The sequence below is a fragment of the Pseudonaja textilis genome, chromosome 2, assembly GCF_049901715.1.
Source record: "Pseudonaja textilis isolate UNSWEBS1 chromosome 2, rPseTex1.2, whole genome shotgun sequence".
Taxonomy (NCBI): domain Eukaryota; kingdom Metazoa; phylum Chordata; class Lepidosauria; order Squamata; family Elapidae; genus Pseudonaja; species Pseudonaja textilis.
The window spans coordinates 90,805,565-90,821,074 of NC_141991.1; the positions used below are offsets into that span (position 1 = coordinate 90,805,565).

The following is a 15,510-nucleotide window of genomic DNA, read 5'->3' on the forward strand; positions in this document are numbered from 1 at the left end:
ATTGGAATGTTTTTGAAGATGCCTCTGCAGACCTAGATGAGCTCACAGATACTGTAACATCAAATGTCAGCTTCTGCAAAGACTTATGTGTACCAACAAGGAACCTGCAAAAATATAGTAACAATAAACCTCGGTTCACAGCTAAACTTAAGCAGCTACGTCGTTTCAAAGAGGAAGCCTACAGAAAAGGTTACAGAATGCCATACAATCAGGCTAGAAACATATTAACAAGAAAGATCAGAGCAGCAAAACAAAGCTACTCTGAAAAGTTAAGGAGTCAGTTCTCAACAAATGAACCAGCAAACATGTGGAAAACTCTTAAAAACATCACTGGTTACAGCAAACCTCCATCCCAGGCAGAAGGAAATCAACAACTAGCAGATGACCTGAATGTGTTTTGCTGCAGGTTTGAAAGGAAACCACCTATCTCCACAACCCCTCTCTCAAATACACCAACAACAACCAAGCCTCCTATAACTGACCCCAACCCATTGGGTTCACAACCTCTGATGATCACAAAAAAAGAAGTGCAAGATCTACAGACAAAAGCCAGGAAAAGCACCAGGGGCAGACAAGATAACTCCTCTTGCTTAAAAGTCTGTGCTGACCAGTTAGCCCCCATCTTCATCCAAATCTGCAATAAATCACTAGATATGTACTATGTTCCTTCTTGCTTCAAACACTCTACTATGATCCCAGTGCCAAAGAAACCCTCCATCAGGGAACAGACCAGTTGCTCTAACATCTGTAGTTATGCAAATCTTTGAAAGACTTGTGCTATCACATTTGAAAACCATCATGGATTTGCTGTTAGATCGCATGCAGTTTGCATACCGGAAAAATTTCCGGTTTGTCGGCTTCGGTGACAGCAGGGATTCGCCTTCTCCGCGATCCCTGCTGTGCTAGCCGCCTTGGTGCCTCCGATCCTGACGGATTTGGAGGCTAAGGCTGCCCTGTTGGGGCAGCTGAAGAAAGGGGGGATCCGGACAGGGGTTGAGGGGTATCATAAACCCCCTCCCCAGCCGGCAATAACCCCCTTCTCTCAAGACGGTGGAGCGGCGGTCTTAATGGCTGCCATAAAGAAGCCGGCAACTGGATAAAGAATGTGCAGGAGGAAGAAGAAGGAGTTTTAAAACGAAAGTTTTTTCTTGGTCGAACTGGGACCTTAAGGACATATTCAACACCTGGGAAAGTATTGGCTTTTTTCTGGATGCTACAATGTTCCCGATTGATGTTTTCAGCGGTGAAGAAAAGTGATGAAAAGGGAAAGTTACTCTCCCTCCCTTATGGAATTAACAAATGGACAAGGGAAACCTGCCTTTTAATAGAAGGTAAAACCTAAACTCCTTTGTTATAAGTGGGAAGGGAGAGGCTTGGAAAAAAATTTTTTACTCTAAGACTTTGCTGGAGGAGATGCCTTGAAGATAAAGAGAATAGAAATTAATTCTAAAAAAGATTTAAAGCACAGACTGGACTTTTTTTCTTTCCCTAATTTGACTTCACCCCTAGAAGAGAAATTGTAAAAAGAAGAAGTTTGTACTCTGCCTGGACTGTTTGATGATTGCGGGATTTTGGGACTTTTGGGAACTGTTTTAAGTTTGGAAATAACTGATTGGCTTAATAATAATAAGAGGATACAGAAAAAGAAGAAGAAACAGTTTAAAATGGCTCTATCTCTTGATGAACTAAAAAAACAATATTTAAAAATAAGGAAAGAAGGCAAAGATATGGCGCTTGTCATGTGTCAGCAGATTAAACAACAGCTGGAAGAAGCCGAGGAAGAAGAAGCCATTTTTAATGAACTAAATGGTGTGACTAAGAAAGAAAGGAGAAAGAGAGGAGCGAAAAGGAAGGACTTAAGAAATAAAAAAATATTTATGAAAGAGAAAAAGAAGATGCAAAAACAACAGAATGCTAGAAAGCAAAAGGAAAGAGGAATGCAACAGAAAGGGGAAACCAAGAAGGCAGAGGTTTGGAGAGGAGGGGGTAAAAAGTTTAGGCGGGCTAAGAAGGAAAGGGAAAAGTGGGGGAAAAGTTACAAAGGTATAAAACAAGATGGAGAAAAGAAATTTTTTTTTAGGGATAATGAGTAATGTATGGGTTTTATTTTCTTAAAAAAAGGGGGATTCTGCAAAGTACACATGAGTATTGTAATAGTGGTATTTGTATTTTAAGTAGATAATCAGAACTTTTTAAGATCTAATAAAAGACTAAAATATTAAGGTATAACTTTAAAATGTTTAATAATGAATGATTTTAAGTTTTAATAAAATACTAAAGGGAATGTTTAAAATATTAGTTTAAATATAGAGTTTAATGGATTAATGTGTTGACTGTTATGGAATTATTATTGTAGTATTGGTTTCTGAAATAGTAGAATGTACTAAGCAGAATCTGATTGGGATTTAGGTGTTATTTTAAATTTTAATTTAGGGGAATGATAGAAAGGCATCATACTCTGATTAGTGATTCCAGGGAAACTATTCTTTTTATATTGGAAATGAGACAGATGTAAATGGAGAAATGGACAAAAGATATAAAAATATTTTTCTTTAAAGCAAGATTAAATATATAAAACAGAATTAAGATGAGGCAAAAGTGGAGAGGAGTTATATAATAGATATAGAATGGTAAACAAGATAGGTAATGGTATATAAGAAGAGCATGAATTCAATTGAAGTCCATACAAAAAGAGGTAATCTGGGGCCAAGTTACATTCTAAAAGAAAGTTTTATGTTTTTATGTTTATGTCTTATGTGTGTGTGTTTAATTAAGAATTAAATAATAAAATCTCGGAGGAAGACTAGATGAGAACTATTATAAACAAGCCAGAGGAAAATATAAATGTGATGATTGAATAGCAGATAAATTAGAAAGGAAATATGATTGAATAATGATTAAAGAGAAACAATGTGGAATTTGGTAAAGGGAATTTACGTGTTTATATGGAAATGGGATAAATTATAAGTATGTGATATAAAGCAATGTGTTACCTGCCTTGTAAAGATTTACAATGGAAAGAGGTTTTATGTTTTTAATGTTTAATGATGTTTTGTTTTGTTTTTTGTTTGTAAAATCAATAAAACTTGTTTTTTTTTTTTAAAAAAAAGAAAAGCCCTTTTCTTTTTTAGGAGGGAATTTGGGGTTTATTAGCGACCAAAATGGTGGCCTTCTGTTTTGCAGAGATTTAACACTTGAGAGTCCCCATAAAAAATAAATTCTGGCTTTACCCACTTTGTGAGTATAGATTTTGCTTTGCCACACAAAGTTTGGATGGAGGGGGGGGGTGTTTATTCCATAAAGTAGAAGCATCTATGCTTAGGTTCAAATAGAAAAAGATAGTCTGATTAAAAAAATATATATCATAGAAGTTTTGTGTTCTTATGAACCCAAATTATGTCTTATGAATCATTTTCAAAACATGTGCAACACTTGTTCACATTTATATCCTTCAGTCTCTTTCAGTCCTATATATACAACCTTCCCAAAATTGAATGTACCCATTCTATGGGAACATCTCATCTTTTAAAGTCCTCCTAAATCTGATGTTATAGGGACATGGATGAGATGTCCTCTCATTTTGTGTCCCCCAACCTTGTCGCATTTACTGTCAAAAATCTCTAAAAATCACTTATTTTTGCTGAGCTGTCAACTCTATTTCAATATTACTAATATCTTTCTTGGTGCCAGTTTGGTGTAATGATTATTATGGCATCAGGCTGGAAATCAGAAAACTGTGAGTTCTAGAGTGACTCACCTTAGGCTCCCAAGCTGGATGATGTTGGGCCCATCCCTCCCTCTCAGCACTAGGAAGCAAGCATGGGCAAACCACTTCTGAAATCTTGTCAAAAAAGCTACAAGGACTTGCTCAGGCAGTCAGCAGAAATCAAGTCTGACTTTAAAAGCACACAAAAAGAATCTATATTGAGAGAGGGCTATTTTATTATTCTTATATTTTATAAGATTTAATGTGTTATAATTAACCACATATACCCACACCTGGTCTTTCTTTTTGTGTAGACTATATAAACTATAAAATTTCTAAATTCTTGCAGTTAGGTGACTGTTTTTATAAGGAGTCTACATGTCAATAAAGTTTCTAAAAAGATATTATGTTGCCTCTAAATCTGTTATAGTTGGGAAAGAAAGTTCTTTCACAAGTAACACTAGGGATTATTTAAAGTTACCAGATACATGTTGGAAAATTATGTTTGAGTTACATCTTTTACAACAGCTCAGCTAGCTATTGCACAAGCTTTGGGGGTGGAAAAGGTGAACCATAAAACTAGGAACAAGCAAAGTCAGAATTTCTAACTTAGCTTCTGCTGTGCCGCAGTCACTCAACATGTCAAGCTCTTTCCCGAAGGTGCTTTTTCATGAGGCACCTGGACTTTTTTGTGTTTTCTTTTGGAGATGTTTCACTTTTCATCCAAGAAACTTCTTCAACTCTGACAGGATAGTGGGGAATGGAAGGATTTATATTCCTTGCAGACAGCTGGTCATTGAAATAACTTAGAAGTTTATCTGTATCCTAAAGGTCACCTGAGTAGTGCTCTTGGTTCCTGTAGTCTGCAATTTTTTCCCTCTGGAAATCCATTCCTACTTCCACACCATTCAAAGGGTGTTCATCCCAAATTGTATAGCTAAAAGTCTGTAGAGATTCTTAGTCATCCAGGTCATGGTTGTCCAAAAGGTGCTTTTTCAGAAGTCAACTGAACTTTTTAGTTTTTTCTTTTGAAGATGTTTCACTTCTCATCCATTCCACTGAAGAAGTTCTTGGATGAGAAGTGAAACATCTTCAAAAGAAAAAACAAGTAAGTCCAGTTACCTCCTGAAAAAGCACCTTTGGGACAACCATGACCTGGATGACTGAGAATCTCTACAGACTTATGTCAAACTCTGTATGCTCATAACTGTCTTCAAAACTGAATTGAAGGGTATTTATCTAAGTCAAGCATCACTCCACAATCCAGTATTCCAATGATCTTTCTGACATGACTATGGAATGCCAGTATTCCATTTATTAAATGTGAGCACTTATACTAGGGAAACTTAGAAAGTTATAATTTGCATCCCGGTAACTGTAACTTACATCCTAATATTTGTGGTGTACAGAGGATATTTTTCTTTGGGAAGCCATAGACCAATTATCATCACTGAATAACAATGGGGTAAATTTCAAATTAATGCTTAGTTAACCATTAAAAAAATGTAGTTAACAATACAGCAATGTACATATCTGCTTGTTTTTATATCATTATTAATTTTCTTTTTCTTCTATTTAAAGGTGGCAACTGATAAGGACAATGGCATCTTATTATACAAAGGGGACAATGATCCCCTGGCTTTAGAATTGTATCAAGGGCACGTAAGACTTATCTATGACACAGTGAATGCTCCACCTACAACTATATACAGGTAAGTCTGACTGACTTAGAATCAGTCAAAAAGAAACACCATTGGCATTATATTAATAAGATTAATAAAACTTACCATTTTAGAGCGTATGTGTTTTCCACTTTGGAAATCTGCTTTTACTAGATTCTAGGGCAAGAGGCAGTGAAAAGTTAGCAAGAAACAATCACCACCCACCCCAAAATGAGGGCACATTTTGATTCTTTCTTCATCATCATTTTCAGACAAAGCTTTTAGAAATTAATTGTTTTCAGTTGAATTCATAGAATCCAAAAATGAATTAAAAAGATCTCAGAAGTCATCTAATACAAGTCACCATTGAATGCATGATCTGCTAAAGCACTTAGGACAAATAGCTTCCTAGTGTTTGTTTGACAGCCTCCAGCAAAGGAAGGCATAACATCAGTGGTGGGATTCAAGTTTGTTGTTTTGTTTTGTTTTTTGCTACCAGTTCTGTGGGTGTGGTTTGGTGGGCATGGCAGGGAAAGGATACTGTAAAATCTCCAGTCAGAGGTAGTATTTGTTGCTTCTCCGAACTACTCAAAATTTCCTCTACCGGTTCTCCAGAACTGGTCAGAACCTGCTGAATACTACCTCTGCATAACACAATGAGGCAACCAAACACTCCTCCTCCCCATTGGCAGTTCTTATCGGAAATTATACCAAATAGTTAATCCAAATCTATTTCCTGTAGAGAAATAGACTAGTTCATGTCAGTCATTTTAAAACTGGAGATGATCATGACACCCTTAATTGTGCATCACGTTGTCTAGTGGTTATTTTTTAATTGCGTGTCTGGATTGTCTTCCCTTTGGGGCCACGAAGCAGTTGATAAATCATGAATTTACCACCTGGCTTCTTCCCAGATTGCCTGCTGCTACTGTCATAAACAGCATGTGCGCTGCCAAAGATGGTAAAGAGCAAATTGTAGTAAAGGAAGCCAAGCTACATCCAGAATGAATGCATTTAAAAAAACAAAAAACAAAGCTATTGCTTGGTACAATTAAAAAATATTTTCTTGAAGCAGACTTCGTTCAGGTCATTCCTACTTACCAAACTAATCGATTGTTCTCCTACGTACATGTGAATGAGTTATGCATGTTCTCCAACCTCTTTGTAATAGGTTAATGGAGAAAATCGCAGTTCAGACTAGTGTGTGGTTTGTTTCCTTTCTATTTTTTTTTAAATGTCCAACTCTACTGGTACAAATGCACACTGTACCATCTGTGGCTCTCAAAGAAACCCAGAGTGGCTCTCCCCACAGTAAAAAGATATAACATATCATATTGCAGTCATTGAAGGAGAGAAGGGATCAGCAGTGAAAAGCAAATCATAAAAACTGTATGTCATATCCAACTTTTTACAATTGTTTGCTATAGGAAACTGAAGTATGCAGCAAATTTTCAGCCACATGAGGGACACATTTTGATGAACAGTTCCTAGAAGTGCCTAACCCAGAGGCCTTCTGCAATTATTCTGGTTTTCCTTCTTTAACATAGTTTTATAAATGCTAAGAAAAAAGTCAGAACGTGTAAGACAATTTTGTTGGGCTTTGAATAGAAGATGACAACAGGACACGGCAAAATAATAACCTTATTTGAAAGTACTCCATAATATAAATAAAGACACTCTGAAAGTTAACAAACCAATCTGGTGGGCCGTTTCCTGTACCCAAAGTTCTGGCAATATATGGCGCTCTAGAGAAGTCTACACAAACACCTACTCTTTAAAAGGGAACCCCTGTCCTACTTAGTAATATTTAAAAGGATTGCAGTTTAAATAGGGAGAAACCGGAAACTGCTTATAGAGTCTCAGACTTTCATGAGAAAAGTGCTAATACACAAGAAATCAGGAGGATGGATAATTAGCTCAGTTTGGCACTGCCATCTGTTCCTTTTAGAGCTGCATGGTTTGCAAGAGAATAGAATCAAATTCAGGAGGTTGCGTTCTATGCTAGTTGGTGTATTGACTAATTAGGCAGAACCTTGGCTTCAGCAAACTCTATAGTGCAACTGTAAGAGCTGTCATTACGTCTCAGGATGTATGTCTAACCATCGTCAGGGTTTTTGTTGGTTACTTTCACTAGTGATTATAGCCTGGTGGGAAAGCCACGAAAACAGATTTTTTATTTTGCAGCTAATCCTAATTGATTCCATATTATAGCATAGGCAGAGTTGTTAAAGCAGTTTTATGCCACTAATTAGAGCATAGGAGAAGTCTCATTAGTAGCAGCCAACACACACGGTGACTGATCAGAGTGGGTGCTTGTTCTCTTTTGTTGCTTGTAGAATGCTGTGGTGACAAGGGGCTGTTTGTGATATCACAGCATTATATGCAGCTTCTCTTGCCTGACAAAGGTACCTGTGGCACTAAGATTCAGGCTCCTCATTATTCCTGTACCCTTCATTTCCACAAGATTAATGGCCTGTTCACTAATGGTGTGTTCCACCATGTGATCTGTGGAGATGGTGAAAGCTGCTGCTAATGTGATGCCCTTTTGGAAATGTCATTCTAATCTTTTATTAGTTTAAGGACTATAGCAGAATGAGGATTAGCATCAACCTCAAAAGGGGAAAAATTGTGCTCAGGGAGGAAAAACTGCAACCAAATAATGTCGGCAGACTGGAGAGAGGGAGCTCCTTAAGTGGATTAGACTTAGTCAGTGGGATTCAGAATGGGAACAGGACAGGTTCAATTCTACTTTCTTTCTACTTGGTAAATCAACATTTCTTTTTCTTAGCAATATCTCTAAAATGGTAGCAAGTAGTGCGGGTTATAATTGTGCTGTTGGAACACAAGGAATTTTGGACTAGCAACTGCCATAAGACTTTTAATGCACCTTCCCAAAGTAAGTTAAAAATCCCACTTCTGCTAAGCTGCTCTCACTATTGGAAGCAGACTGAGATGTTAGGAGACACCAGCCTAGAAATATAAATTCATCTGAGGTAGCACTAGATAAGCTGGTAACTCTTGATGTTTTTAACTATATCTTCCATAATGCCATTCCCTAGATCCCTCTTTTGTGGAATATGCCAGGCCTTGACATTCTCGCCTATCGTGTTCAACATCTACGTGAAATTGCCAAATGAAATCATTCACCATTTGGGGTCTGGTATCATCAATATGCTGATCATATTAAATCACATTTTTCACTTGCAGGGCAGCCAACTGAGATTGTAGGCTATTTGGGTCTGAATGGAAGGAAACTCTCTGATTTACCACATCTTACTAAGACCAGTTGATGGTGAATGTTGGGTCATTTAAATGGGCCCAGCATTTAAAAGGACCTATAAAAGGATGCTTGGATAAGATTGCGTCCAAGGTTCCCTATTGAATGGGTCAGTGCTATCTCTGAGTCTTCCAAGATTCACAGCTTATGTTTGATGAGCAGATGGCAGGTGTGGTCAGAAACATCTTTGTGAAATTTCATCTGGTGTGCCAGTTGTATTTCCTAGATCTAGATAAGCACTTTTGCCCTAGTGAACTCATGGGTCAATTCCTGCAAAGTTTTTTTCCTGTGGAGCTACCCTTGGAAATCATTCAAAACTTTCAAATGTTCAGAATGCAGCTGCACAAGCAGTAATGTATTCCTCTGTTTCATGAGTTGCAAGGGCTTCCAGTTACTTCAAGATGCAATTAAAGGTGCTGGTTGTAATACATAAAGCCCTAGGTGGCAAAGGGTCTGATTATTTGGGGCGTTGTCTATCTCCAATAGAGTCAACCTGATTTAATCTGACACAGTTGGCACATTCTGGATAGCTTTGATGAACCAGTGTCATACATAGGACCCCAGAAGCATGCCTTTTCTATGACAGAGCATGCCCTCTGGAATAAGGTTTTGGATACCAAGCTATGGGTTAAAATAGTTGAAGCCCTTTGTCGAGTGCATGTTTGTTGTTGATGAGATTCACCATGATACTTACTGTTACAGATTTTATTCTTTTGATTGTACATTTTTTGTTTTGTTTTTATCTAGAAGCCATTGATTGAACAATGGCAGCATTTAAGCCAAATAAATTAACTATGTTAATTACAGCTAATAGAGTTGCAGTCCACCATATGCAGCAGACCCTTGATTTCTTACCCCTCTTCCAAATCTAAGGTCTTGATTCCTGCACACTAAGCATTAACTTATACATCATCTTATTAAATCAATACAGATTTAAACAAACTACAGATATCAAAAAGAAAAAACAAAACCCTACATATGAAACAGAAATTTTGCCAAATCATTAGCAAGTTCCAGAAATTAATTCCTTCCTTCCTTCCTTCCTTCCTTCCTTCCTTCCTCCCTCCCTCCCTCGTGAATTTCCAATTTCCATTCAATGTCTGTTGCTCTAATCTCACACAACCCTCTTTTCCCAGAATCATAAAAATCCCCATTTTGCCTCTCTTGTAATTCTTATCTAGTCAGACGATTTATTCCAGTCTCTTGCTTAGAAGATCAAAATGTACCAAATTGGCCACTTCTTGATTTCTTCACTGGTATTGCCCATAGAAAATTATATATCTACAATGAAAAAGAATCCCTCCCAGGCTCATTTTTTTTTTTATTTTTGTTAAAATTGTGCTGAATTTATAAATGAATATGAGGGTGAGGATTTTTTTCAAGTTTAATTGGATTTCTTCAGCCTTGCGTCCTAGAATAGAAAGATCAAAGTTTGCATTAATGTTTTCCTGAACAGTTAGGTATGTCAGGTGGAAGTCACTTCATATTTTTGTCAGAGATTATGAAAGGCATTGTCTTCTATCACTGACTTCAAAAGAGTAGAGAAATAGCTCTAGAAAATCCTTTAATCAAATCAGGACTGTCTCATCAGAAATTTTTAATTTTAAAATTGGAAACTTTACCACAAATGTATATATGTATCTGTGCTAATATCTTCCTAGTTTATTTGTAAAACTTTCAGGTTTGTCAGAACTTTTCTTACTTTCTTTTTAGTCTGTTAGCTATTCATATAGCTAAGATGTATATTTTAGAACTCCAGTTTTCTGCTTTGAAGGAAAATTTTCATTGTATCTGACATTTGCAGGAAAGAGCTTCTTTTCCTCACTGGATAGTTTTGTTCTTCATTGTTATTGGAATGTTAAACATTTTAAATGTAACTTTACAATCTCCCAAAAATACAGTATCCAACTTTACAATTTTTTTTAAAAAAATAGTATCCATTGTAAATTTAAGATAATGTAATTTAGGCAGTTAATGGTACCTTTTGCCATTTTCCAGAAGATCTTGTTTATGGTCAATATTAGAAAACTTGAGTGTAAAATTTGAAATTTTGAGAACTGTATTAGATGCAATACTTAAAGCCTAACTGAATGATAGATATTTAAAGCAAGACAAAAAGCAAGTTAATTAGTTATCATTCCCACACAACTAATGTCAGGAATTCACATTTTTTTATTTTCTCCCGCACCCCCCCATTGTAGCCACATGAGGTAAAAAGGTAAAAAGAAAGCCTTCTCCTAATTTTGTCCTCAGAAGGAACAAGTTTCCTTCAAGCTACCACATATTTCTTTTTAAAAATTGTTTTAACGAAAAATGTCAATGACATTCATCAACTACTTTTGAAGTGACTAGGAGACTAAAAAAATGTATATGAAATGACTGATCTTATTATCCCAGATAGCAATAGCAACAGCACTTAGATTTATATACCACTCCATAGTGCTTTACAGTGCTGTCTGAGCATTGTACAAAGTCAACAGATTGCTCCCAACAATTTGTGTCCTCATTTTACCAACCTCAAAAGGATGGAAAGATGGTTCAACCTGGAGCCCATCAGAATCAAATTAGATTGTATGATAATGGCACATTGAGGTGATTCAATTAACTGGAGATGGAACTGGATTGGCCATGTGATGTGCACATGACCATAACTGCTGTTAATGAAAGGACATGTTTCTTACTACGTAAATCTACAATTTAACAGATCATTATTTCCTATCTTGAAGTATTGGTGGATTATTGATCCTAGGTCCTAGTCCTAGTCTTTGGTAGGACTGTCATTCAAGAACTTCCTCCTGTAATTCAAAGCTAGAAAGATCTAGTTTTCCAGAGATCTACAGGCTATGTATGCAGCAAATATCATTTAATTTATTCATCACTGTACCATTTTCCTATGGAAATGCATACCATAGCTTGGATTTGGAAATATTTCATTAGGGTTAAATCTCATATTTTCTTTCTTAAGGAATACTTCAGCAGACTTCATTATTTCTAAACTTGACTGTTGAGTGTAATTGCCTAGCAATAAAATTGGACTGATAGTTATCTTTATTTCTATTATTCTGCTACATACTTTGCTCACTAAATATCCAGAAAAGTGGACAATCTTTTTACTTTCCCTGATTTCTTACAGTTGGAATAAAAAATTTAAATTTACAAGTACATGTTGCAACCCAACTAATAAAGTGGAAACAATTTAATTTCCTGGCTAGCTATCTGGTTTCTAAAAGACAGCAGGATATTTTTTTTCAGAGTGTTCAGCTTTCAGTTTCAGCTAAACAGCTTTGTTTTCTGTCTTTTACACAAGCCTGGAACAATTTTAATTACCTTCCGTTCTAGGCACTGTCAATAGAGCAACTGCACGCAAACTGAAACCATTGCAAATCTTTTTAGAAGAATAAAGGTGATACATACCTTTCTGAATCAAGCATGGATTTTTAAATATGTGTTTTCCAACTATTATTTTTAATCAGTACAACATAAACACAGGACCTAGTTTTGTTGCTCGCACTTTATTTCTATCCTGAATGTAAAATACAGAAAAAAATCTTAGATATTTTATATTTGGTTGTTTGTAAACAAAAGAATGTTGGTCGGTCCTTCCTTCCTTCCTTTTTTTTCTTTTTTCTTTTCTTCTTTTCTTTTTTCCTTTTGGTTTTGTGGTATTTAATGGAAAGTAACTGAGTGAACCTGCAGTCTAAATCATAGTCGAAGAGTTAATGTAAGAGGGAGAAAGATAAACCTGATTTTGTGAGTTCAGGAAATCCCTCCCCTTGGTTCTATTTTTGAAATCACCTCTCTGCAGCCCTCTTGTTTTTATTGAGGATAGCAGAAGTACAGCTTTAAATAAAATGAAACAAAACTTGCTTTAGTAGACAAAGCAAAACAATTTCATGAAGCTCAAAACAAGCTTGAATAGCTGTTTATGAAGTAGCACATGTAACATTATTCTAGTCATGTTTATTTTTTTAAGACTTGGTGCAATGGAACATCAGTGTGAGCTGCCTTCTAAATTCCAAAGTCTCCAGGTATTTTTGAGCTTCTGAAATCAGAAACAGAACATACTTTGGGTTTTGTTTTTGTTTTTGAATATTTACTTGTAAATCTCCTCTGTTGCAACTTATTGGATTAGATCCATTGGTTGTGACTTTCTTAGTATTCATTATTCATGTCTTCATTATATATTATTCATTATCTTGTCTGTGTCCACCTACGGATTAATGTTATCACATTAAGTCCTAGTTAGACATAGGCAAGATAATGTCTATGTCTATCTTAATTGTTTATTCTATTTTAAAAAATACGTGGTACAGAGCACAATGCTTATCTATCACTTCTAACTAAACAGGACTCTGATGTATCTTTTTATGTTGCCCAGTGTCCCCCAACTATGACTGAAGATTAGCACTAATCTTAGTGATTGTTACTTGTATTATTTGGATCAGTCTTGTTTCTCTTGTTTCTCTTATGCTGATTTTATTGTTTTGTAATTTTATTGCATTTTTATACCCGTTTGTTAATTTTAGTTCTGCGTACTTCTATGTGTTTTCAGACCTAAAGGCTATAATAATGATTTGTTGTTATTGAAAGGAAATATTATGAATAACAAATGTTATATGACAAAATATTTCCATTTTTTGCTGTTGGATCAGAGTACTAACTTTTTTATAATGTCTCTTTTAAAATGCATTTTAATAATGTTACTATTATGAGAATGTGTTATTATGAGGTTATTAGGAGAATAAGCCTACAAAAGTAAGAATAATTTTTGAGTAAGCAAATAAGTGAATAAAACCATAATGATAATACAATGATAAGTAATACTATTATTGTTCTATTATCCTCCTGAGCAGTCCTGTTCTCTCAATACCAGTTTCATGAATCATAATTATGATTTACTATTTAATTTTATTTCTTTCTCGGAATTGGGTGAAGGTTATCAAAGTGGCTTAGTATAGGATCTGCATTGTATTCTCTTGTCCCATCTTTGATAAGTGTTGCTGACAGCCATTTTCCATAAGTTGTCATTTTATTTTTATGAATGTTTTTCCTTCCTTTGAAGATAGATGGAATATGGCTATTTTATTTTCTTGGAAGTGTCAAATGAAATACAGCTGGCTATCTTGAAAAGTGTTTATATTTCAATAAGTTTGAAAAAAATATATATTGTGAATTCCAGAGGAATGATTCTAAACAAGGCAGATTCTACTTAGTATACAGCATTTTAATAGGTTTATTGGATTTTAGCCCAAAGTGAAAACTAGAGAACTGTTTCTAATTGGTTGGCAAACAGTTGTTAAGACAAGCTTTGGCTTTTTGAATCCAAACACAAAAATTGGAACCAATCCAATTCCCATTTTAATGTTTCTTTTTCTCTCACACGCACATCCCCTTATTGCTATTTCTTACCAAAGTAACTTCTGAAAGAGCGTTAGGTATGTTTGCAATTCTAAATCATATACAATTAATTCAGATATTCTTTTGCCAATTGTAGGGATCAGTCTCATTCTTGTTCCTTCTTCGAAAGCTTTAATTTGGGTGGTAGATTATCCTGATCTAACTTCTAGTCTGTTATTTGTTTACATTCTGATTTGAAGTGAATTTATAGCATGTTGGGTAATGCGCAAGCAGCACAGTTTTGTTTTGCTTTTTTCCATCTAAAAATTATATTCTTGTGATACTCTACTGCCATCTAGAAATAAATCATGAGACTGCACCTTTCTTTAGCTGTATTTATCTCTTATATATAAAGTTAATAATATCTTATATATAAAATTATAATAATAAACTACTGAAACTTTTATCTATAGTGATATTGCCACTAGTGTAGGAATGCTAAGAAATTATTATCCTGTGTTTCAAATAATGGGGCTCTTCTGGCTGATTGTCACATTTTGCAATTAAGTCTTGACATATGAATGTTTTCATCTGTGGCATTGTTTTTGAAGGATCAGTGTGAAGACACTTGAATCAGCTCCAATTTTAATACAATCACCTTGTTGTAGGATATAGCCTTTTTCTCTATCAAAATCACAGCCTTCGTGCGTTGCTGGCTCAACTGTGGTGCGCAGTTCAGTGTCTGTGGTTTTCTTCCATTAATCTCTTGCCAAGCCACTGTCTCTGACTGTCTCTGATCATTGAGGATCCTCCTGAAACAGCATCAAACCAGACTTTCTAGGGATGAAATGAATGAGCATTTATCTTCTTGAAAAGAAACCCTATCCCAGAACCCAGGGTTGTCTTTTTGAGGGGACAGCAGTTGCTGATTGAACAAACTGCAGATTTCCAGACTTCTCTTGAAGCAACACACCTAGAAAACACTGATGCATCAGCCAGCCAATGTTCCAGTTATGTGTGTTGAAATCACAGAGATATAAACACATGTTTAACTTTCTGATTCAAATAAGAATCAATGTTTAACTTCCTGAGCAACTGGCCCTCAGCTGAAGCATTCTCTTAGGATTCTTTATTAAGTAAGTGCCCTTCAAAACATTTCCCCCTGTCAGGACAGTTTCTGCCTGGACAGAAATCATTGAAAAGGGTTTTCCTTAAAATAAGCACCTTTCCTCACTTATAGGAAAGGGCATCTTCCATTTATCCCTGACACAGGAAGTTGAGCTATGGACTTTTCAGAAGTTTCTTTGATGGACAAGCAAACCAGTTTCATCTTCAGAATTCAATAAACTGAGTAGTAAAACCTTTTTGGCAGAGCCTGGTTCTGTCTTCTAACTTACATACCAATTAAAGATGAGTTAAGTGTGAAGGAAGGAAAAGAGTACTCACATTGCTAAAAGATAGGAAAACAAGTTTTATTGGAACTATTGTTTTCTGAAAACGAAATCTAATAATTGTCTATTTTAATGTTA

General features: G+C 35.6%; 1 protein-coding gene across 1 annotated transcript in view; it reads left to right on the forward strand.

Annotated features, from left to right (window-relative positions):
- The window catches only part of SLIT3 (slit guidance ligand 3), a 494,586-nt gene that overhangs the window by 470,878 nt on the left and 8,198 nt on the right, over nucleotides 1-15,510 (forward strand). The window contains exon 32 of the mRNA XM_026696342.2: nucleotides 5,288-5,418. Coding sequence (XP_026552127.2) covers nucleotides 5,288-5,418 — 131 coding nt within the window. The remainder of the gene's footprint in view (nucleotides 1-5,287; nucleotides 5,419-15,510) is intronic.